This window comes from Talpa occidentalis, unplaced genomic scaffold (assembly GCF_014898055.3).
Source record: "Talpa occidentalis isolate TD23 unplaced genomic scaffold, MPIMG_talOcc4v2.1 talOcc4.12, whole genome shotgun sequence".
NCBI lineage: Eukaryota > Metazoa > Chordata > Mammalia > Eulipotyphla > Talpidae > Talpa > Talpa occidentalis.
Window position 1 is genome coordinate 69,725,633 of NW_023601212.1, and position 25,180 is coordinate 69,750,812.

Below are 25,180 nucleotides of genomic sequence, written 5' to 3' on the forward strand. Positions count from 1 at the left end.
AAGCAGGTTTGTTTATAGAAAGAAAAAATTTATTGAGGAGAAAAAGAGCAGAAATAAAGTGGGACTCCCAGGTCAGGAAACCAGGCCTGGGAGGGGCAAGGAAGCCAAAGTGGAGTCGTGTCTCAGGGAATATAGACCTTCTTTCCCTCATTATTCTAAAGCTCCGCCAGTCTCTTTGTGATTGGTGAGTTCTCGGCTGTCTCACTTAATTTGCTACTGAGTAGGGGATCTTCACATTCCTTATCTAACAGCTTTCTCTTTCCCCATTTGTTACATCTTTATCTTTATGGCCCAGTCCTCTGGATGGACATCCCTGCATTGAAGTTAAACAGCTGTCCTTCTAAGTTGTCCATAAATTAAACCACTCTCCATTTCTCCAATCTCTGCCTCCCTTTACCACCTGAAGGAAACCAGGACCAGCGTTAACAATGTTGTCCTTGGTCCTAAGATGTTTGTTTTTCCTAGGGGAATTGGTTACATTCCCTTGGTTGTCCTTATCTCTGAAGCCTCCCTAAATTCTTCAGAGGTCCTCTCCTGCAGTGTCCCTAAACTGCCTAATTTCTAGCTTGCCCTGTGTCTCACAATTAAACACCCAAAGTTTCCCATCACCTCATGGGTAAATGCCCAGTCAAACAGGGTTGGTCCAAAGATGGGCCACTGAGGCCCGAAAACGTGCCACAGTCTGATCGGGACCCACAGGAGAGGTAGAGAAGGAACCAGGCAAGCCTGGAAGGAAAAGAACAAAACCAAAATCAAGATAAAGGCTGCCATTGTCAGCCGAAAATCAAGATAAAGGCTGCCATTGTCAGCCGTCTCATGGTCCCTCATCCACATCTCTGTTCTTTCAAGTGTCTCCTTCCATGTCCCCCGAGTCCCTGGTGCTGAGAAGCAAGCATGACTTCTTCACCTGTCTCTGCTCTGTATACTTTCTCCTGTCTTCTCTAAATCTTCCTTCTTTTTCTTCTTCCTGCCCACATTTTTCTAGTTTCTCCTTGCTGCTCAGCTCCACCCTTCCTTGGGTGGGGCAGGGAACTTGGAACCTCCCCTTTCTATGGATATCACGCTGGTACAAGGATAAGGCAGAGTTTAGTGCCTTCTCCATTGACAAGAGCCTCCAGAGATATGGTACAGAGAGGAGACACCCCAGAAAAGAAGAATTGCCTAATAAAATGTAAATGTCTCTTACAAAATGATGTTTGACTCAATTTTCAGAGTGTCTCCTGTATCTGCTGTTTCTGAGTGAAAAACAATCAGCTCTAAATAATCTTCAAGTCAGAGTCATACTTTAGGGTGGCATCTTTTGCTCCCCCTTCAACACTATAACATCATATAAATATGATTCATATTTCCTAATGTGTGTTTTCCTTAACTTCCCTGTCTTCAGGTGTTCCAGAATCTCACTCTCACAAATAGAAAAAGAACTCATGCTTAATATATAATTTCACAGTGACTTTTTGAGAAGAGATTATTCTCAATCCCAGTCTTGTCTAGGAACCAATTTTTTTTTTTTAAGATTTATTTATTTATTTATTTATACAAGATTGACTGATTAATTGATTGATTTATACAAGCACTGGGTACAGTCAGAAGCATGGCAGGGTGAGAGAATTCACCAGAGCCAGAGCGGGGAGCAGAGCAGGCAGAAGGACTGAAGCACACTGCTGAGGGGAGCAGCGGGCGGCAGGAGAGGTCTGCGCACCATGCGGGACCCTCCTCCAGTGGCCGGGGAGCAGCCAGGGATCGAACCGGTGCTGCAGAGGCTCCGGGCAGCTTCGCAACCCAGCGCTCAACCGCTGCACCACTGGGGAGGTCCGGAACCAATTTTTTTTAAAGATTTATTTATTTATGCATACAAGAGCTGGGTACAGGCCAGAGATGTGGGGATGAGAGGATTCACCAGGGACATAGTGGAGAGCAGAACAGGCAGATCCACTGAAATACACTGCTTAGGAGAGCAGCAGGGAGACAGGAGAGGTCTGCTTTGCCATGTGGGTTGCTCTCTGGCTGGCCAGGGATTGAACTTGTGCTGCAGAGGTTGTGGATTGCTTCATAGTGTGGTAAATCATTCTCCCTTCCAAGTTCTGTCCCAACCCACATCACCCTGAGAGTTAGAAAAGAACACCTCTTGGGCCTCTCTGGTGGCTCAGTGGTTGAGTGCTGGGTTGCGAAGCGCCTGCAGCCTCTGCAGTGCCAGTTCGATCCCTGTGCACTGCTCCCCTCAGCAGTGTACTTTGTCAGTCTGGCTGCTCTGCTCTCCGCTCCGACTCTGGTGAATTCTCTCACCCTCCCCCGCTTCTGACTGTACCCACGGCTTGTATAAATAAATAAATAATTCTTTAAAAAAAAGAAAAAGTAAAGAACACATCTTTCTCAAGACATACTGATTTTATAAAATGAGTTTTTATTATTTTTTCTTTTAGGAAATGATAGTAATAAATATATTTATAGTATCTACAGTGTGATTGGTGCCTCCTGCGGACAGCTTCACAGTGCTGCGCTCAACCCTCTGGGCCACCAGGTAGGCCCCCACATAGGTTTTCATGGAGCAGCTCAGCCTCCCAGGGGCTGTTTCCTGCTCTATCCTTTTGATGGAGGATAAGAATAGAAAAACTGGAAAGGAGATACTAGATCAAGAATCTAACTCACACGGAGGTAGGAGTAGAGGGGCTCAGCGTAAGCCACTAATCTGGTTATTGAACCCAAGACCCTTAGACATCAATGCCCAGATCAGTATGTGCAAAACTCAGAAACTATCAGACTGCTATAGGGAGTGTAAGGAGCACAGACCATCCACCCACAAAAACGAGCTCCTCCCCTACTGGAAGGAGATGACAAAACCTAACACTGCTCCCACAATAAGGCAGCAGTCTTTCTTCCCACCTGTGGCTATGCAGGTGCTTCTTTTCACCACCTCTCTTCCTCTGCAGGGCAGCAGCTTCCTTCTTCACAGACCTCCTTCAGTGGAGGCAGCTCTTTTGAAACACATCAAAGGCAGCCCTCTCCCCTGCATACCCCTTATCCATGCTTCCTCACAGGGGGTGGGGATCATGTCTTATTTGCCAAGGTTTGGCAGAGCTTCTCATAAAATATTTGTTAAATAAATAAAAGGACTTTAAAGGTTTGCAAGTGACAAGCTACAAGTCTCCTATGACAGACTTAAAATTTGTCTGTAGATTCAGTTTCTTCCCTGAATGTCCAGCGTGGGCCTGGACCCCTCTCAGCACAAGAAGGAAGCTGGGGCATGGTCCTTGTTCTTGTCCTGTTGCAATCTGACCACGGGTACATTGCACACCTCCAGTGTTGGGGCAGGAGCCATCCTTCATCCTTCACATAGGTGATGCCACATTCACATAGCAACAGGATGCGCCCAAGCTCCCCAAGCAGGGTTAACAGATACATCCACAGTCACATTGCCAGGAAGGGATAATGACACATTCACAGTCACATGGTTGAGATTTCTCACATGTGCTTAGAATTAGAAGCTCTTAAATCTGAGGTTTCATCAGGGACCATGGTTAATTATGGAAGGAGAGCAGTGTTCCTGACTTTTCCTTGATATTTCTAGTCGAGTGAATTATTTGTATCATTTTCCGTGGGGTGAGGTGTGAGGGAGCACGTGGATGTTTAAATGACTTTCTCAAAGGCAAATGACCGTGGTGTGTGGGCTGTCTCGGGCAGGGTGTGGGGTTTGTCCACCTGTTGACAGATACAAAGATGCAGAGCACTGGAGAAGGTCATGGGTGCCACCGGATACATGTCCGCCCAGATTCTCATCACCAAGATGACCCCACCTGAACCTCCATACTGCTCTCACTAGTCATTCCCACTTTAGAGAAACCATTCTTCAAGGTGAACCCACATCTATCTTACTGGATGCAAAATGAACTGAACTTTTCTTCCAATAACCCACCAGAAGCAACCTTTCCTATTACTGCACAAATATTTACCAATCATCATCTTTTCAGATCTGGTTGGTGGGGGAGATAGGAAGTGATCCCTGCTTTTACCAAGCATGACCTTTGGAGAACAAGTTTTAAAACATTACATTCGTCTGACCCAGGGTCCTGTGAACCATGTAACATGCCAGACCATGGAATCTCTCTCCCACCTCCAGCTCAGATTCAATCTAAATTCACCTCCGCATTCACCCCTCCACTCCCAAGCTCCACCTCAGCTGGCTTGTTGCCTATGACCCCAGGCAGGGTATTGCTGCTTTTCTCTTCCTTCCTGCCTACAACCCCTCTCCTGCTCTAGATGGAGTCTCCACCCCACTTTTAAAACATGACTCTCTTCTAGTCCACATATTCCTGTATAACCCCAGGCAAAATGAGAGCATGCTGGGGCACATTCTAATATCAGGGAATATGTGAACCCCAGAAGCCCAAGAAAATTTAAGCTTAGTGGCCAGAAAAGGAATATGACAACTAAGATGAAGCTCAGGTCTAAAGCCTCTTACCTTTTTGGGTATTTGCACAGTGAAATAAAGTGTATTTGGTGAATTTTTCTCTGGAACAGTATTCTATTAAAAAACAATGAAAAGAAATCATCAGCCTCCCCTGGGTCACATAGACAGTCAAACAGATGCCCAGAACTTAGAGAAGTGAAAGCAGAGCGGGGGAGGGGGTGCTAAGAGGTGGGGAAGGTTCTAGAAGAGTAACAGACAGTGGAGGTGCTCTTGTCAGTAGCTGATATAATAATTAAAAACTTTTCTTTGAAGAAGAAATTGCATTGTATAGAACTTTTTGTTTAAATGAATTAAAAAAATAAATAAGATATATAAGTCCCATGAGCTATGAGCCTCTTAAGGTCATTAAAGGATAATTTGAAGTAATGCTAATGTTGTAAACAAATTTTTCCATCAGTCAAAAGAGCCATTGCATCAAATCAGTCAGGATGAATAATGGAGTAAAACAAGCCAAAGCAACAGCAATAGCGCCTTCCAGGTTAGAAATGATCATTCCTGAACAGGATGGCCCTAGGGTCTCCCCAGAGGGTCTTAAGCAGGAGCATGATGGTAAGAGGTCAGCCCAGATACATGGAGCACGAGCAGGTGCCCCTGTGAGGAAGGGAGGGCATTTAGGACACCCTCTCAGGAATGAAGCCAGTGTCTCCTCCTGAAAGACTGTGGTAAGATGGGACACTACACCTGACCAGACACACCAAAGGTGGGATAAAACTGGAATTTTGAGGCTCCAAAGTGTTTTCATTTTTTCCTCAAATGAGCCAGTGTTGAAAAGGGCTCCATGACCTCTCAGGAGCTGGTCCAACTTGGGCCCTATGATCGTTCCCACAGAGCCCTTTGACATTATCTACCTGGTTCATCTTTCCAAATTGCCTCTTGTGACTTGTTTTTATTTTATTTTTAAAATTTTACTCTAATGTTATTCTCATCAAAGTATTTCCCTGGAATTATCCTTGTGTTCATTCACTTCAGCTTAGTGGCCAGCACGTAGGGTGTCTTGAGTGTGGCCTGGAGTCACTGTGGGCCTGAGTTCTCCTTCTCCTGATGGCTCCTTGTGTTGTCTTAGTGGAAAAAGCATTTCTAGAGACAGCCTCTGACACCTCAACTCAAACTCCATGTCAAAGTCACATTTCCCTGACCAAAAGGCATTGGGCCTGGAGGGTGGCTGCTGTGAATGGTGGGCTCCTGGAGGATTGGGTCACAGATCAGTGTGTAATTACTGGCTGGGTCAGAGTGAGGTGCTCCAGAGGCCACTGACTCCTGCACAAATGGGCAGCCATAGAGACTTGGGGTGTGGGGGAGGCCTATGTGCGCTGGGTTTTAAGGGTTATACATCCTCCTCTTCCATGTTGCCTAAATCCATGAAACAATCTCAAATAGAGCAAGGAGGGTCTCAACCAGGAGGATCGGGCCCAGGAAAGATGGGAAAAGACTCACAGGGGGGAAAGTGACCGTGTCATATTCTGGGACCTCTCCAGGAGTGTGGCCATGGCTAGGAACTCCGTGATGAACACCAGTCCCTTTCTCCTCTCCAGTAGACTCTGGAATTAGGTTGAGAGAGAGTCAGAGCTGGCCCCTCTGTTCATTCACCTTCCCCACCGGCCTGGCACTCCCTCTGGATGTTCCACTTAGGGAGACTGACCATCCTTGTTTGCTTGTAACTGAAAGGTTTTCTGGGAAATGGGACTTTCAGTGCTAAACCAGGAAAATTCCAGAACAAACTAATCTCCCTCATGACTTCTTTTTTCCTTCTCTCAACCAAACCACCAAAAGGGAAGAAGAGATCTGAAATGGGCCAGAGTGTTTCCAAGGAGGTAGGGCAGATCTCAAAAATGTAAAGTTCAACCCAAAAGGTGTGCAGGCCCATCATCTACCCGCACATGGACAGTGTCAGTGGGGTATATGGGACTGCATATCCTCAGTGTCAGAGGGGAAATCTGCAGGGTTTAGGGACACAGAACAAGAGGCACAGCAGGGAGAAGCTTAGAGAAAGGCTTCTAGGGTGACTGTGTCCAGACTGAAGTTTCTGAAGCTGATTCAATGGAGGGGGCTGTGGTGGGGCTGGGGCTCTAATGGGAAGGGGATAAATGGACTGACAAAGGGAACTGGTGAGAGCTGGAGGCCACTGTCTCCAAATCAGGGGAGAATAGCCAGCAGTGTGGGGACTGTGTCTACAGGAGGGGCACACCAGTAAGTCTTCTGGGGGAAGAAGAGGGGCAGGGAGACCTTAGCTTTGGGAAAGAAGTTAGGGGCGTTAGTGAAAGAAAACAAGGCATGCAGGCAGGCGGTCTCTCCTTGAAGACAGAGCCTGCAGCCTCTTATTTTTGTATCCTTAGTGCCTGGTGCTGTGCCTGGCATACCACCCAATGTGTTTGTTGAATAAATGAGGGAGAGGTTAAAGACAAAAATAGAACATGCTTTACCTTTTTTTCTTTTTTGATGTATGACGAAAATAACAAGCACCAGTAGTAGCAAGGCAACAGTTAAGATCACACCCAGGACCTCGAAGGACAGTGGTTTACCAATAGCACCTTTAAAGAGAGAATGGGCTTGAGGGACAGGGGAGGAGAAGGAGTCAACTAGGAAAAATGGCCCCACTTTTAGAGCCACTGCCACCTCCTCCCAGTCTGGTGACTTCCCGGGAGCCACCTCCACCCCACCCCACAGGTCTGTTACACAGGTTACACAAGTCTGTTACACCTGTTATACAGATCTGTCCCCACCGGTATCAGGGGCTGATGAGTGTATATAAAGTTTCCTGGAGGAGGGGACCATTACCTGTACAGAGCTTCCAGGCAGCAATGGGGTTTGAAGAACTGTTGCTCACGGGGTTCCTGGCCACACACTTATATGTCCTGTTCCATTCTTCTCGCCTCCAGGATATGGAGATGACAGGGCCATTATGGACCTCATTGTTTGCCTCTTCCAGGGATATCCAGCTGTAAGTCACACCCTCATCTTCCTGGTCTACAGAACATGTCAGGTTGGTGACACAGGAGCCATTCTCGCTGCTCTGGTGTTCTGGGGTGACCTTCGGCTGTGACACGTGCCCTGCAAGGGAGAAATGGACACTGAGGGTGGAAACTATGTCCACAGCCTCCCTTCTCTGAATTATTGCTATAACCCTCAGACACCAGTCTCCCTGGGGTACAATAAAGAGAAAGCAGCAATCCAGAACAGAATTCCATTCTTATCTGGAAAAGTGCTCTCTAGGTCAGCTTGTTCATAGCTTTACAACAAGAAGAACAATAATGACAGAAATAATAACAAGACACAGCTGCTGTTCCCAAGCATACTCATAAGGCAAGCACTGTGCTACATGAATGTTAGATGCTGGCTAATTTCATCTTTTTTAAAGGCTCCCTGTTTGCCTGTCCTCGGGTTTCCTTGAAGAGACTTTCACTTTACTCTCAGGAGATGATAGTATCAGAGGAAACTCTGGTCCCTTCCTCTGCCTTGTGCTTCACAGGATGGGAAATTGTTGGTAAGTGCTTCATTTCTCAGCAATGCAACCACTGAAGGAAACTAACAGCCATCACCTACATTTCTCTACTGTGGGTTTAGACTGTTAAGATTGCTGATTAAATGTGGTAACCCCCTCCTTCTCCCCTAGTTAGCTCACCCGCAGAATGTGTCCCCTGTTCCTGTCAGCTCTGACCATGTGGAGGACACACCTGGATCAAGGGGCAGGACTTGCCTCTGTAGTAAACCTGGAGGCCCCTTCCTGCTCTCCTGATATTGCAGTCTTGTGAGTGAGGCAGTTTTTCTTACAGGTGGTTGAGTAATTATTTTGTAAACTCAAATTCCCCTAATGAGACCCATGGTGTAGACTTGGGGGAATGTATTTCTCATACCTAAGTTTGCTAGAAAAAAATAAAGCTGATATTTTAATTTTCCTTCTGATTCTTAAGTCTATGCCTCAGTTGGTTACACTCTTCAGGGGAAGATGTATGATTGATGTCTACACCCAAGAATCTTTCTAAGATAGAATCACTTTCCCCCTATCTTAGATATGGAAACTAAATTTCAAAGAGACCAAGAAACTTGCTGAAGGCTGAAATGAATAAGTGGAGAGACCAGCATTAGGCCTGTGTGACCGCATCTCCCACTGCCCTCCCTTTGCATCATGCTGCCTCTTCCAGAATCTCTGAGGTGAAGGCACCACCTCAGGGTCAGCGACATCTGCTCTTCATCCCTGCAGGAGTCCCCTCTTCCACATTATTGTCAAGGGCTTCCCCAGCCTTTCCTTAAACGTCTCTAACACCACTCTCCCAAGACAATCATCCATGTGAAGCTGATTCTCACCATAGACACGCAGCCTGTAGTGCCGGATGAGGGGGTTCTGGAGGGATGAGCTGTGTATCTTCACGTTATAGGGACCTGAGTCGTTCTTCATCAGTTTTTTGAGGATCAGGGAGTAGTTTATACTTGAGAAGTCCACCCTTCCTGTGTTACGACTTTCGGTCACTATAAAAGTGTCTTTTGGCTTTTGAGTGTCTTTTGGCTGTATGGTGAGGAGAGTGTTTGAGTTGAAGAACCAGACAATGGTGTCAATCTGCCTTGGTAAGTCGTTCAGAGGGAAAGTCACATTTCCACCAAAGGCACCAATCAGCTCCGTCGGGGCTTCAGAGGCTGCCGGCTCTGCAGACACAGAAACAGAAAATAAATCCAACTCCCTGCTTTTGTGACCAATTATTTACCCCCCTTGGCTCCTGGAAGCTCCTAAGAAACCCTCTCAGTCAAATCCAACCAGTTCCTGGTAGAGCCTTTGGAGACTTACACACACAAAATTATTGAGGTCAGGACTCTGTCTGAAGTTGATGACTATAGGGGAGCCCACCCCTTTCCCAGAGACCTCTGACTGAGAGGATCAAGTCCTGAGGGAGACCATAAGGCCCACCTCCATCCTTGACAAGTGGGGATTCCTACTTAGGAGTCTCTGATTTAATGCAGGTGAAGGTAGCATCCTATTTGACCCGAAGGCAGTGGTCAGTGATTGGGAGGTGAGCTAGTGATAGGGGTGAAGGATGCCCTGAGCAAACTCCATACAGGCTTTGTGGACTCCTCCCCCACGACACTGGGAACTACAAATCCCATGATCACCGAAGAGAAGGTTGTGAGGACCTGAGGGTGGAGTTAAGCAACTAGGCTCTTGGTTTGGGTATTTAACTGGTCATTTGGCCAGGGGTCACTTGCTTGGCCATGAGGTGTGCTAGGTTTTTGCCAGCTTGGCGGGTCATTGGGATTCCAGGTCAGCGGAAAGGGTAGGATGCATTTATGAACTTATCTCCCTCTTTTTCTCCCTGAGTTATTTATTTCCATTTTCCCTTTCCTTGTAAATAAACCTTTTATCAACCTTGTGTGTGTGTCTGAGTTTAGCATTAATAAGTCCACTTTAAGCGCAAGGGTGAGGTTTGCCCTGTAACACTACGAGTTCCTAATGATAGCTATAGCTTAGCAGTTTGAAGATGATTTATCTTTCAATTTTATAATAGATTAGAGTGGATTCAAGGTCATTACCAATGTCATTCACGTGAATTCCAATATCCTTGAATGGAAAGAAAAAGTGTGAGTAACTGGAAATTATCACATGCCCTGGCTAACCCCTGGTGCTTAGCCCAAATTATCAAGAATCACAGTAGAACTTTACTCCCCCAGGAAATTTTTGTTTCATCACAATCTTAACTCACCTCATAAAACAACCTACAATCAACCATCACTGGTAATAGGACTTTGTGTGAAAACCAGTTAAGAATGGGGCTGGAAGGGATCATGCTCAGCGAAAATAAGCCAGAAAGAAAAAGAAAAATACTGGATGGTCTCACTCATAGCAGGAATCTAGAAAACTTAAATAAAGGACCAGGAAAAAGAATAACTATAAGAAAGAAAATATCAAAATCAACAAATAACTATGAACAAGAGACTCTCTATGGGGGATGGGGGGCAGGGAAAGGAGGGCTTGGGGTAAAAATAAGGGGGTTGTAATTGTATGGGGAATATAAAAATAAAATTTAAATTAAAAAAAAAAAGAAAAGAAAAGAATGGAGCTGAAAAATTTTCAGAAGTGGTTAACTGAGTATTTCCAGTGACCAGGTGTGGGGATGAGTCAGAAGACTGGAATAGCAGTGAGTGCTTGAGGCCTTTAGGTAAAGACCAACAACTTAAAATCGTCTACTGTGATCCTTTTTAACTCTTAATGCTTACAAGAAGGATTTTTAAAATATTTTAAACCATACTGAGATTAAAAGATTTTTTCAGACTGTTGCCAATAAGAGGCCCAGTCCATATCAGTAAGCACATGGTGAGCCCTTGCCAGGCCTATTTTTCAGATGAGACAACTAAATAACAGAGACTGAAAGAGCTTGTTAAGCATCAGAAATAGTAGCAAAACTAAAACCAGAAGCCATGTCTTCTCCTTAAAAGTTTCACCATGAATTTACAGAACCCAAAGTTATTTTCCCTCTACTTCTTAACATAATGTGTCAAACTGAAATTTCTGAAGAAAATTTTTATTAATTTTTCATGGAAATTAATTCCATCATGAAAACCAGATTTGTCTTTAAAAATCTAGGGAAGTTGAGCGCTGGGCTGCGAAGCTGATTGCAGCCTCTGTAGCGCCGGTTCAGTCCCCAGCTGCCAGCTAGGATCTCACATGGTGCGCAGACCTCTCCTGCCGTGCCTGCTGCTCCCCTCAGCAGTGTAATTTGTCACTCTGCCTGTTGTGTTCCCTGCTCTGGCTCTGGTGAATTATCTCACCCTCCCATGCTTCTGACTGTACCCAGTGCTTGTATGAATAAAAAAATATGTATTAAAAAAAAATCTAGGGAAGGATCAAGTTGGAGGTTCCTGACAGTTGCATTTTGACAACTTGTCTGCAGGGCTATAGACTTTATGTGCTTCTGCATCAGGTTGTCCTTCCTCCATAAAAAATTATATTTTATGAATATTTTGGTATGAAAATGAATATAATACCAAAGAGATTCATGATTATATATTCATCATTATTATTTCATTTATTTTCTTCTGATTTTAAAAGAATTTAAAGCCACTGTGGGCCCCAGATACTGTGGGTAATTGACCTTGTGGATTGACCTAGTAATCTAGACTCTCTCTCATTTCCTGACTTGGTTTTTCTTTTTTTTTTTTTTTTAAAAAAGCTTTTTGCATTTTATTTGTTTACTTATTTAATTTTTTAAAAAAGATTTATTTATTTATGCATACAAGGACTGGGGTATAGGCTAGAGGTGTGGGGGGCGAGAGGATTCACGAGAGACAGAGTGGGGAACGAAACAGGCAGACTGACTGAAATACACTGCTGAGGGAGGGAGTGGGCAAGTCAGGAGAGGTCTGCTGTGCCATTGGGTTGCTCTCTGGCCAGAGATAGAACTCGTACTGCAGAAGCTGTGGATGTCTTCGTATGTTGTGTCTTAACCCCTTGCACCACCAGGGAGGCCCTCATTATTTCCTTAATCCCTCTTGAAACTCAGTTACCCTGGCAAAGGTTTTCCAATAAGTATAGTTGCTCTATATTAAGGGTTTATTTTACATCAAAGATTATTGTAAATAGTATGGTGACTATTTAAAGCAATCTTGAAACAAGGAAGTTTTATCTTTTTATACAGGATCAACAATCTATGGTCTATGGACCAAATCTGTCCTGCTGCCTGTTTTTGTAAATCAAGTTTTATTGGAACACAGCTATGCTTTTTCCTTTACATAGTGTACATGACTGATTTTTCTCTACAAAGGCTGAACTGAGTCCCTGTTATCAAGGTCATATTGCCTGCAAAACTGAACATATTTAATATCTGGCACCTCATAGCAAAAGGTTGTTACTCTTGATTTGATGAGAAAACTGTAATTCAGAAAGCTCCAATTAACTTGTTCAAGAGCACAGAGTTAGTAGGTGATGATTTGAGGATTTAACCCAACATCACTGCAGCTCTAGATCCTGAAACCTTTCCACCTGGCTCAGTGTGGAGGCCTATTTGCAACAGCTCCAGACCGCTCTCTCACTTCCTTCTCCCAGCTTGTTCAAGGGCTCAGATGTCAGCTCCAAAATCCTTGATGCTCGAATAAATCAATTGCCCCTTCTTGTTGTTTGGTGACCTTCCCTCAAGCACAAGTGGCTCTGCAAGGGCCCCAGGGGGGCAACTGAATGTCACCAAATGTTTACCTACTCCCTTGGACTACAGGCTTGGAATCATGATTAATTCTTTTGTTAGATTTATCTCCAGAAGCACTGGTTTCTCTCCCGAAGTGATTGCCCCTTAGAGGCTGGTTCCTCTTTTGAACACATTGGACCTTTTCCCAGTGCTCCCCACTAGAATTTATCAGTCAGGGCATATACTTTGGACCCTTCAAGCATTTACCAAATCAACCTGTTACATATTCAGATTCGTCAGAGTTATTCTCTCTGCTTCTCTAATACTGAGGCAGGATGGTTTAGGTTGTTCTCTTTTTGATCTCAAGGGGTTTCAAAATAGTCCTGGTAAACATTACAGACAAAATCAATCTAATTTGAGATTTTGATGGATTAATGTAGTCATTCTTTTATCAACCCCAGAGATGGAAGAGGTGAACATTTTCCCATAAAATAAAGTAGGTGCAACCTCTCAATTTGGGGTCCTTCTGAATAATTGCATGCATATGAGGTTTTGGGGGAGACATTCTAAGGTGACATTCTAAGGTGGGAAGGTGATAAAAGGATGTGGCTTTCGTGCTTTAGTGGGTGTGCAAGCATGACTTACACATGAGCAAACTTTTTTCCACACATGTGGAATATATTCTTTGGGTAAATCAAGAGATATGCATTGGGGGAGGGGGTTTAAGATAATGTGTTCAAATCCACTGTTCCTTGTTAGAATAAAAAGAGACTGACACAGTGCAAGTTGCAGACATGAGTCTAGATGGAGTGCACTGTTCTATCTTAATTGCAGCTTGTGGAGGGATGAGGCATCCTGAAAGGAGAAGCTGGCGTCAAAGCACGCCCTGGTGTGTGTTCAGAGGATAGGGGCACGGTTGGTGGGTCTTAGCCAGTTTTATTTCCTTTCCCCACACCAGTGTGAAAAGGGATCCAGAAAGAAAACACTTCCCTCCTCAGTGTCCAAGCCCTAAGGAGCTGAGCATATAACACAACTGGAGTGGGCGTCAGGGGAGATAAAAGAGCCATGATCACTGCTCTCATGGAGTTGGGAGACATTCATTAAATAAATAGCTGCACAATCTACAGTTATGAAAGGTAGAAGCAGCTACTTGGGGGATGTGTAATTAGAAGGAAGTTCCGACATAATTTCTGGGATCAGAAAATTCCAAAGAATGAGTGCTTACTAATACCTATCTGCAGGACCCAGGAGGACTGGGCCCCATGAGACTCATCTACCTCCTCACCACAGCACAGTGAGAGTCTCACCTCCCCCTCACGTGCAGCAGCCAGGTGGTAAAAGACCAATAGGCACTTGCTCAAGTGGTAGCCTTGCTCTGGCCCACTGACTGGCTCAGGGTAACACTTCTCCTGGGTTGGTTGTATCTGAGAGAAGCCCAGGACATCTGCCAGGCCCAGGCAACCACACAAGGCTGTGCAGAGTGATGAAACCTGGGCTGCTGCCCCTCACTGCCACCAACAAGCAGCCAGACCCCTCCCTTGCCCGATCCCCAGCTCACTTTCTACCTCATGTTTTTGTTTGTGCTTTATCCTTCCTCCTTCCATCTCAGTCTTATTCAGGGCTCTCAAAGGTCTCCTTCTAAGGCCCTCCCTGAGGAAGTCTCTTATCTCTTTCTCACGCCCACACCCTGAAAATCCACCACTAATGTCATTTCATCTTCCATTTAAATTCTCCAGAAGATCTTCCCCTGGATGGTGACTGGACACACCAGTGAACTAGCCCGTGATTGGCCTACAGGTGTTATGCTCCAGATTGCCTGCTGATGGGGTCTGCAGTCTCCTCCCAGGCAGCATGGAATGGTGTGAAGAGTAGACCTGGCCTCCTAATAATTGCAGCAACAGACACTTCGTATCACTCTGTAGCTTGTCAGCTAGTTTAAAAGGCCATTATTGCTTGATCCTCAAAGTGGGAGAGGCTGAGCTCCACTTGAAAAGGGAGACCACTGCGGTTCCAAGATGCTAGGGGACCTTCCCAAGGCCCCAGTCACAGACATGGCAGAAGGAGGCAGAGAAATAGTTAGTCCTGTTCTTTCACTACTTATTCTGCTGAGATTCCTGTCCTCAGCTCTCAGGAGAAAATAACAACTTTTACTCCCTAGGATTTGGGGGAGGGGGAAGGATAAATGCAGATCTGAAAGCATTTTGGGAAGTACAGAATGAGCCCCGTGAAAAGGAGAAGCAGTGATTTCCCCAGATTTCTTTAGATGGTTTCCCAGCAAGATAAATTTTTCATAGGTGGTCTGGAACCTGCTGACTGGCTGATTCCCAGCCAAATAGCACAGCCAGTCACCATTCCGGGGTGTCTCCCAGGGAACATTCCAGCCCACCTGTCTGGAGAGCTGAAGGGAGCTGGGGCAGGAGACCCCTGTCCCTGCCCTAACTCAGGCTCATTCTTGGCATCAGCAGAGTCAGCTCCAAGACGCTGTCCACAATGGGAAGATAGAACATTCCTCCCCTCAGCCACCTCCCTTCCCTTGGGCTTACACCTCCTCCCTTCAACCTGCCCCCCCAGGAACTTCAAGGTAAGTGGAGGAAAGGATCCAAGTTAGGAGGAAGGAATTCCAACCCAGGCAGCTGACCCAGGAGGAGACTGCAGGGCAGGGGAGGACAGAGCCAATGCCTGCTTGCCAGCCGGGTCCTGGGGCCTCTCCCAGAACTCAGCGCCTGTCAGAATTTGCCCTCGTGTGTCACCACCGTCCTTGTGGAATCCAGGACCACAGCATCCCAGAGCCGGAAGGACTCTTAGGGGTCACTTAGTCCAGTTCATTTCACAGAATGGGGGGTGCCCCGGGGGCTATGGATAGGTGTCTCAAGTCAGAGGTGGCCAGTCTCAAGAACCAGGGCTCCCACTTGCCCCCTCGTCTCTCCTGGACCTTCTCAGCACCTCCCTGTCCTCACTCATTTTTCTATTTTCCTTTCCTTAAATGTCTCCTCAACATCACTGGGGCATTTAATGGCCACGCCATGTGTGAAGGGATAGATTATTGGACCATTTTCCAAAGAAAAATACTAAAGCAGCAGCTGCTCTGTGGTCCCTCTGAACATGGCCAGGTGGATCCAGGTGATACCTCCACTTCCTGGAATGAAATTACCTGCTGTCCTTGGGCATCTCTAGTCCCTGCCTTGGTCTTGTGTACCTGAAAAGGATCCCAACTAGCAATTCTGGAAAGATTCAATCCAAATGCACATTTATTAAGCATCTGTCCAGTGCCAGATGTGGTACTTGGCAGCTCTTGTAAGAAAGAATACTGGCTTTGGGGACTCAGTTTCTGTTTTACTTCCTATCTCATATGTTCAAGCCACATGATCTTGCAACAGACATGACCTTCTTGAGTTCAGGTATCCTCATCTGTGTAACAGGAATAGTAATTACCTGTCTGATAGATTTGTGAGATTGAGCCAAAAAAAAAAAAAAAAAATCCCACACATGTTGCACATGGTAGCGACTTAATAAGAGGTGATCATTATTATCATTGCTTGGTATTGGTTGTGTCATTTAAAACATCACAATTATCTCTGCAAGTTAGGCTTCATTTTCTATAATGTACCAAGATGTCAGAGTCTGAATATCTTGCCCATAATATAGCTATTAATAGAGCTGTGGTGCTTCTGTTTTTCTGTCCCCTTGAGAATAACGACAACCACAGATCTCTCTCGGTCACAGAAGGAGTTTCAGAAAGGTGCCTGGGGTTTGGGAAAGTCTTGTCATTTCTCCCCTACCTCAGTGGCCTCATTTCCAATCAGTGAGGGATTTTCTAAGCAACACTCTTTTCTAGGCTTAGAAACAGGTGCTTCCTACAAATATAAACGTGTAATGAACTTTCAGGTGAGAGATATATACCGGTATGACTTTGCTTTGCTTTTAAAGTTGCCCTCAAAGGAAGAAAGTACTTAGGTCAGGGAAATATGACATTCCTTATCCAGTTCATGGAAGAATCTGGATTAGAACAATGCCACTTCTCCAGCCTTCTGACTGTAAGTCCGTCAGAAGCAGTTAACGCACCAAATTCAGTATCTTCCTGCCCTCAGTGATTCAGAGACCACAGGATATAAAAAGCAAAGTTAGGGGAGGGAGTACAGCCTCCTGAGTGGACCCAGGGACTGGAATTACATCTCAGGAGACCAGGAGGGTCTGGTTGTACTCACCTGCAAGCTGGCAGAGCTGGCCGAGGAGACAGACGAGGATGGTGCATGCTGGGAATCCAAGCATCGTGCTCTCTGGTGGTTACGAGACTACTTCTCTCTACTGCTGAGTGCTTTAAGAAGTGGAGGCTTTGCTAGTTTCTGAGGGGGCGGGGTAGGTTTTGAAGGGAAAGTAAAAGGTCTGCGTGGTCAGGATGAGGTGGTATTTAAACTAATGATGAGTCATGAGCTAAAGGAAAATGAGTTGTCTCTAACCAGCTGGAATATAGCAGGTTTTCAGTAAAGGAAAGAGGAGAGGTGAGAAAGTTCATTTTACAGACAAGGAATCACAGACTCTAGAGAAACTAGGAATTGATCAGGGCCATATGACCAGCCTTTTCTGTGATACCATATGCTTCTCAGACATTCAGAGAAAATGGAGGGAAATAAATGATTAGATAGGGGACAAAAGGATGACCCTGGGGTAATAATATTCATTAAATGTTGCCAAGTGCCAGGAATTATTGCTAGGAGTACAAGTTTCCTTTTATTTATTCTTCATAACCAAGCCTGTGAGATAATAACATAATTCCTATTTTTTTAATTTGATTTTTTTAAAGATTTATTTATTTATTTATACAAGCACTGAGTACAGTCAGAAACGCAGGAGGGTGAGAGAATTCACCAGAGCCAGAGCGGGGAGCAGAGACCGAGGTACACAGCTGAGGGGAGCAGCGGGTGGCAGGAGAGGTCTGCACGCCATGTGGGACCCGCGCACGGTGGCGGGGGATCAAACCAGCGCTGCAGAGGCTGCGGGCAGCTTCGCAGCCCAGTGCTCAACTGCTGCGCCACCGGGGAGGCCCATAATTCCTATTTTACTGATGGAAAATGAAGGCTTAGAATGTATAATAACAAAATTAAGAAGTTCTTAATCAAAAGAAACCATGATGAGTGCTAAAAGGCAAGCCACATAGAGGAAAAAGGTATTTACAATACATCTATAAGAGTCTTATATCCACAATATATAGAGAAATCTTAGCTATCATTAAGAAAAGGTAGACAAACATATGGACAAGAGACTCGAAGTACCCAGTTGGTTTTTTTTTTTTTTTTTAAGATTTATTTATTTATACAAGAACTGGGCTACAGTTAGAGGCGTGCAGGAGGGTGAGAGAATTCACCAGAGACAGAGCAGGGAGCAGAACAGGCAGAAGGACCGAAGTACACTGCTGAGGGGAGCAGCAGGAGAGGCAGGAGAGGTCTGCTGCACCATGTGGGTATCACCCTGGCTGGCCGGGAATAGAACCCATGCTATAGAGGCTGCAGACAGCTTCATAGCGCTGCGCTCAACCCTCTGTGCCACCAGGGAGGCCCTTTAAGTACCTAGTCTTAACTTATCTTTTTATCTTCTTAATAGGGTCTTTTGCATAGCAAAATTTTTAATTTTAACAGAATTCATCAATGTTTTCTTTCATGGATTGTGCTTTCGGTGTCATATCTGAACACTCGTCACAGTGTTTTTTTTTTTTTGTATTCTCTCTTTTTTCCTCTTGGTCTTTGTTCCTCTGTTTTGCTTTCCTGGCCATCCTCTAGGTTAATTATAAATTTTTTATAATTCCATTTTGATATTTTTCAGTGTACCTTGCATGTATCATTTTGATATTTTTTATTTTTATTTCTTTTTAAAGATAGATTTATTTATTTATTTATTTATTTATTTATTTATTTATTTGTGCATAGAAGAACTGGGGTGAAAGCCAGAGGTGCAGGGGAGTGAGAGGATTCACCAGAGACAGAGTGGAGAACAGAACAGGTGGATCTACTGAAATACACTGCTGAAGTGACCCATGGGTGAGACAGGAGAGGTCTGCTGTGCCAGGGTTAGCTTCCTGGCCGGGGATCGAACTCAGGCCATGGAGGTGACAGCACTGAGACTTAACTCCTAGGCCACCAGAGAGGCCCTGAGTAGATTTTTTAATGGCAGCTCCATGCATTACAATCTATGTATACCTGAAGTGTAAAAATCTTATCTATATTAGATTCTTTTACCTTTTTTCCTTAATAGCTTATCTTAAATATATTCTCCATATATACTGAGAACAATAACTTTTGCTTCAGTTGTCCAACATAACATAGACAACTGAAGAGCCAGAGGGTAGCTATTCAAATAGTTTCTCCCTGTAATTACGGTCTCAATCCTAGCTATTTTTTTTTTTTAATCCTAGCTGTTTTTTAAGAATTTTTCTTAAAAATCAACCATAAGCTGTTTGATTTATGTGTCTTAGTATGTATATCCTTGAATTTCTCCTGCTTAGAGAAATTCTTCAGCCAGATTCTGAAATCCATAGACTTATGCCTTTTGTCAAATTTAGGAACATTTTAATACTTTAAAAAACATTTTTCTTAAGTCCCACATTCTTTTTTTTTTCTCCTTTCCTTCTGGAATATCAATGATATGAATGTGAGATCTTTTGTCATTGAATCACAGATCTCTGTTAGTTTTCTTCAGTCAATTTTTTCTCTGTTATTCAGATTGGACATTTTCTATTCTACCTTCAAGCCCACTAATTCTTTCCTTTATTACCTCCATTTTGATATTATGCTCATCAAATGAGTTTTAAATTTGTTATTGCATGATTTAGTTCTAAAATTTCCCTATGATTCTTATATCATCTATTCTTTTACTAAGATTTTCTAGGTTTTATTCCCCAGTAAGTTCATAATTACTTGAAGCATTTTAGCTTTATGGGAAGATATGGAGAAAAACTACCATGAGGCAAGAAGACATATGGCTGCTGTTTTCTTGAGAAATGAGATCAGAAAAAACTCCTGGGGGACCCCACCAAGACACATGAAGAACTGAAAAGGAAAGTATGCACATGGGGCCTCCCCTGGTGGCGCAGCAGTTGAGTGCTGGGCTGCGAAGCTGCCCACGGCCTCTGCAGTGCCGGTTCGATCCCTGGCCCCCGGCAAGAGTCCCACATGGTGTAGCAGAACTTTCCTGTAGCACCCGCTGCTCCCCTCAGCAGTGTATTTCGTCAGTCTGCCTGTTCTGTTCCCCGCTCTGCCTCGGGTGAATTCTCTCACCCTCCCACACTTCTGACTGTACCCAGTGCTTGTATATATAAATAAACATTTTTTTTTTAAAAGGAAAGTATGCACAGAACACAAGAGGTCTGGAAAATAGAGTTATACTTTTAACATTTATATTGGATCATGTTTTTTCTCTCTTGCCACAAGACAAAATGCAAATTCCTTTCTAGAATCTTCTAAGACCCTCTAGAATGACCCTTGGCTAACTTTCTGACTCTTCCTCCTGAGCTGTTCCTCATCTATCACAATAATCACCTCTTTGTTTTTGAAAATCCAAACAACACTCCCACCTTGAGGGACAGCTCTTTCCCTAGATAGCCACATGGCTGTTACTTTCCAAGATCCACTCAATAGTACTTATTATTGAGGGCTTCCTTGTCTCACTCTCTAGCTCCTCCTATATTATTATTAATTATAATAATAATAATATACCACACTGAAATCTAAGGACTATAAGAAGAGAGACCATTTTATTCATTGCTCTCTTCTCAGCATCTAGAATAGTTTATGGTTCTTAGATCCTCAGTACATGTTGAATGAAGGTGAATTAATTATGGAAAACACTCTGCATTTCTTTCTTTCTATTTGGAAAGGAAAACTGGGAGCAGAAAAGGGGTGGGATTTCTCAGGGCCTTAGGACTCTGTCTTCTGTGAGACTGGTACAGTGGCAGCAGAATATGTGAGAAGAATCAGAAACTATAGAGAGATGAGAGGAAATTTATAAAGACTAGAATGCTCACTTATTTCTGGGAGGAAATCTCTGTCCTCCCAAGGTGAGAAACAGTTATTTCTTTAAACCATGATGGTATCATTACACCAAATTTAAAAAACAGACTTTTGTCCCTAGGAATGCACAGAACTAATAATTTCATGCTTTGAGAAATCACAGAGGGCAGCTGCAGAATCCACGGAGCAGAGATGTATACCCATTTATGATCAGTCCCAAGTTTGCCATTTCAAGCTAGACAACCCTCGTCCCTCTGTGGGCGCTGTTTCCTGTCATGCTCTCACAGCTGTTCTGCTGCCATGCTCTGTTCTGGTCATCTGACTATGTGTCCACATGGTGTACTTTCTGGAAAATACCCCACTTCTACAAGTTAGTTCTTGTTGGGAGATGTGACCACCAACCCATATCTCTTGTGCTTCCCACTTACATACACTTCTCACTTACATACACTTTCTGAAGAGCCCCTAATTAAGAAGCACATACTTTACTGAAGAGGACTTTGGGGTCACCCCTATTTTTAATCCAAGAATGTGCCTCATATGATCAAACTACCACATATTAACTCCAAACACTTAAAGATCTACTTCAAGTATGGTCGAGGACTCTATTCACACATCCACACCCTGCTGCTCCCCATTTATCATTAACATGTCTCTTACCACCCTCTGTATGAGGTGTTGACAATACAGTTGAGAAACATTTGTCTTTGAGCAAAGCATGATGTGTGGGGGAAATATGTGGAGAAGACAGTAATTACAGTGCAGAGAGCAAAGACCCCCATGGGTAATGTCTGAGGGGCTCCCAAAACCACATGGTCATCTCCCTTCTGTGATCATCGTTTAATGTGTAAAACAAGAATAAAGTCACCTTCTCTTGCTCGTGGGCTGCTGTGGGGGAGAGCTATAGGGTAGGTGTGAGGCATTTTGTAATTCTAAAGGTCAAGAATCACCAGGTCTCTGGGGTAACAGCAGGAGGGCTGATTCTGGGGGGGGGGGGTTCTTGTCTGTTTCATGGGTTTGGGGATTTATCCAGATATCTATCCCTGAGAGCCAATCATAGTTCAGTCCCACAACTTCTGAAATGTGAAAGGGAGGGTGGAGGGAAGGAAACCACCTGGGAGCCTTAGGCACCCCAGGTGTTGTGCCTGCAATGATGGAACCCCCCCTCAATCCTGAAGGAATGGAAAGGGGAGCCCAATTAGGCAGACCAGTCCCAGTTTCCTCCATGCTCGTCTTCCACTCCAGTATCTCAGAATATAGTTGTCTGTGTCTTGCCTGTTTCTCGTGTTGGCACATGCTCATTTCCGAAGAAAACAACTCCCAGCTTTCTTTGACCTCTTCATTCCACTCTTAGAGAAGACAAGGCATGGACCCACAGTCCTCCACTCTCCTCTTCCCCAGAAGCGTTACAGGGCAACCCCATATAAAACGGATTGCCTGACTGTGGGTCCTCACCCACACACTTAAAAGGGACTTATTAATGCTCAACTGCAGGCACACACAAAAGATTAATAAAAGGTTTATTTACAAAAGTGGAAATGAATAACTCAGCGGGAAAAAGAGGGAGATAAATTTGTGAATGCATCCTACCCATTCCACTGACCTCTAATCCCAATGGCCCGCTGAGAGCTGGCAAAAAGCCAAGAGCTGTGAGGCCAAGAGTGACCCCCCCACATACACGTGGCTGGCTTTAAAGCGAACATGGCTGTTTAACTCCACCCTCAGGTCCCAGCAACCCTCCCTTTGGTGATCACGGGAGTTATAGTTCCCAGCTCTTGATGGCTTTGGTCTGGAGTGGGGGTGGAGTCCACAAAACCTCTATGGAGTTTGCTCAGGACATCCTTTCCCCTAACAGAAGGATCCCTGCCGCCCCCTCTCTCGCTGGCAGAGTTACCCAGTGAGTGTTAAGCACCAGTTATGGTCCTGCCATAACACCTTGCCTGGGTCCGAGTTCTGTCTCTTCCTTCCTGTTTGGCTTTGGACAGGTTGACTGTAATGTTCTATGCCTCAGTTTCCTCATCTAGGGAATGGGGATAACTGTAGTTCTGTCAAGATTATACATATTAAATGAGGCAATTTACATTAAAATAACAGAGAGGAGTAAGTCCTCACCTCAGTAAACATTTATTATTATTTTAATTAATTAATTAATACAGTTTCTAATGACAAAGAGGCAGGGCCTTGGATATAGTAGACAAAATCATAGTCTCGGTCTTCATGTGAGGACCTCGTGAACTACATGATTGGAATCTCCACTTCCTCTGCGTCAGCGCTGTGGTTCATCCTCCCTGCAAAGAGTCCTCCCAACACTTCCGCCAACTCCACCCTGACACCTCCTGGCTCTTCGCTGCCCTCTGCTGACATAAGAGTCTGCTACACCTACTCTGTTTCCATCAGACTAAAGCCACCAAATGCAGACTCTGACATACTTGTATAGCCTAAATCTTCCTCAAGAAAGGGTGGTGAGGGCCTCCCTGGTGTTGCCCGCTGCTCCCCTCAGCAGTGTATTTCTTCAGTCAGCCTGTTCTGTTCCCCGCTCTGTCTCTGGTGAATCCTCTCACCCTCCTGCGAATCTGGCCTGTACCCCAGTTCTTGTATAAATAAATAAACAAACAAGCAAATAAATAAATAAATAAAATCTTTGAAAAAAAAAAAAGAAAGGGTGGGGACAGTGCCTCCCTGGTGGTGAGAGGGGTTAAGCACTACACTATGAAGTAATCCGCAGCCTCTGCAGCACGAGTTTGATCCCCAGGTGGCCAGGAGCTACCCACATGGCGCAGCAGACCTCTCCTGTCTCCCTGCTGCTCCCCTCAGCAGTGTATTTCATCAGTCTGCCTGTTCTGTTCCCCACTCTGTCTCTGGTGAATCCTCTCACCCCCTGCACCTCTTGCTTGTACCCCAGCTCTTGTATGCATAAATAAATTTTTTAAAAAAAAGAAAGAGTGGGGATAGGGAAACTTGATAGGAGCTCAACATTTTTCTGGCGCTTAGCAGCTGTGAAAATTAGTATGAAAGATTCGCAAACCATTCTGGGAGCCATTTGCCACAAATGAAGGGTGATTTTTATACAAAATGTCATGCTTTGATGTAAATGAGGCAGGCCATGTCAATAGTTAGATGAAATTCCTGTCACTGAAAGTGGAATTGTCAGGGCCTCTATCCAAGTGCCCCAGGCACTGTGACCCAATCTGAGCTGTGCAAGGAGTTGGCATTGACTACAGCTCTCCTGGGCACGTAAATGCAGAGTGACTCATTTTAGAACATGCAAGTTTGTGGGTTAGTGACTACATGGACAGATCTCATCTTAGACACAGGAAAGAATGACATCACCTCCTCTCAGAAACATCGGTTTGAACAATTTTCCATAAATATACCTTACTAAGAACTGAGCTAATCTGATGTGCGGGATTACACCTGGGTGAAGCACAGGAATAAGAGAGAATGCATTGTGGACGGTACAAATTACGCCCATTATGCTCCTCAGTCCCATACAAAGTCCAACAACCCTGTTGGAGGAGAGTGAAGTGAGCTCCCAACTTCCCTGCAGATCTCAGACCAACACCAGATTGTCCTTGCACCAGGCCAACGCCCACAGCTCGCAGTGACTCCAAGTGGGAGTTCCCCTGTGGATCAGTTGACTGTGGCCTCCACCAACTAATTCTGGCATCCCACCTGGGTGTCCCACAGTTCAGTTTTGTTCTGAAACTCACCAGTTAGCACATCCCCACACTTAAAGACTCAGTCTCATGAGACTGTCCCAGCTTCAGATACCAATCGCCGATAAAGGTCCTCAGTTTGCCCACAACTGCTGCCCAACTTGGCTACAAATTAGAGATTCCCATGACCACCCCTCCCCTTGGATACAATTATTTGCTTGAATGGCTGGCAGTACTTAGGGGAGCATGTTTACCAGTTTATTAAATCATAAAGGATACAATAAACAGCCCAGTGAAGAGGTATTGAGAGGTTCCAAAGGCAAGGACCTCTGTGCCCATGAAATTAGGGGCTCAAGTTGTGGATGTGATGGAGGATAAGAATAGAAGAACTGGAAAGGAGGCACCACCAGACTCATGCAAGGAGGTGGGGTAGAAGGGATTAACATAGCCATTACTCCAGCTAGAGAAACTAACAGACTGCTATGGGGCTTCAGGAGCACAGACGATAGGGCGAAGATGTGGAGATTAAGGAACAAACCATCCACCCACAAAGATGAACCCCTCCTACTGGAGGAAGATGATAAAGCCTAAAGCTGCTCCCACAACGGGCCAGTAGTCTTTCTGCCCACCTGTGACTATGCAGGTGCTTCTTTTCACCAACTCTCTCCCTTTGCAGGGCAGCAGCCTTCTGCCTGCCCGTGATCCGTACCATGCCAGGGTCTCTCTTCCCTGATCTCCCTCTGCAGAGGCAGCTCTCAAGCCCACCTGCGACCATGCAGGCCTCTCTTAGCAAACCTGTCCCTTTCAGGGCAGCTTCTCCTGCCCGCTTGTGTCTACGCAAGTGTCTTTTACTCGTCTGTCCCTTTTCTAATGAACCTGCTCTTTCAATATAACTAATATCTCTGTTTCATGGAGAAATTCATGTAAGAAACTCACCGCGTGCCGCTGAAACCGGAG

General features: G+C 44.8%; 1 protein-coding gene across 1 annotated transcript; it reads right to left on the reverse strand.

The window, feature by feature from the left end:
- Positions 1 to 2,464: 2,464 nt before the first annotated feature.
- SLAMF7 (SLAM family member 7) lies at positions 2,465 to 25,180 on the reverse strand. Its single transcript, XM_054693941.1, has 8 exons — positions 25,160 to 25,180; positions 16,773 to 16,910; positions 8,768 to 9,103; positions 7,241 to 7,513; positions 6,886 to 6,993; positions 5,900 to 6,003; positions 4,457 to 4,519; positions 2,465 to 3,696 (listed from the first exon to the last, which is right to left on the reverse strand). The coding sequence occupies exons 2-8, from the start codon at positions 16,834 to 16,836 to the stop codon at positions 3,625 to 3,627; spliced, it is 1,020 nt and encodes a 339-aa protein (XP_054549916.1). The 5' UTR covers positions 16,837 to 16,910; positions 25,160 to 25,180; the 3' UTR covers positions 2,465 to 3,624.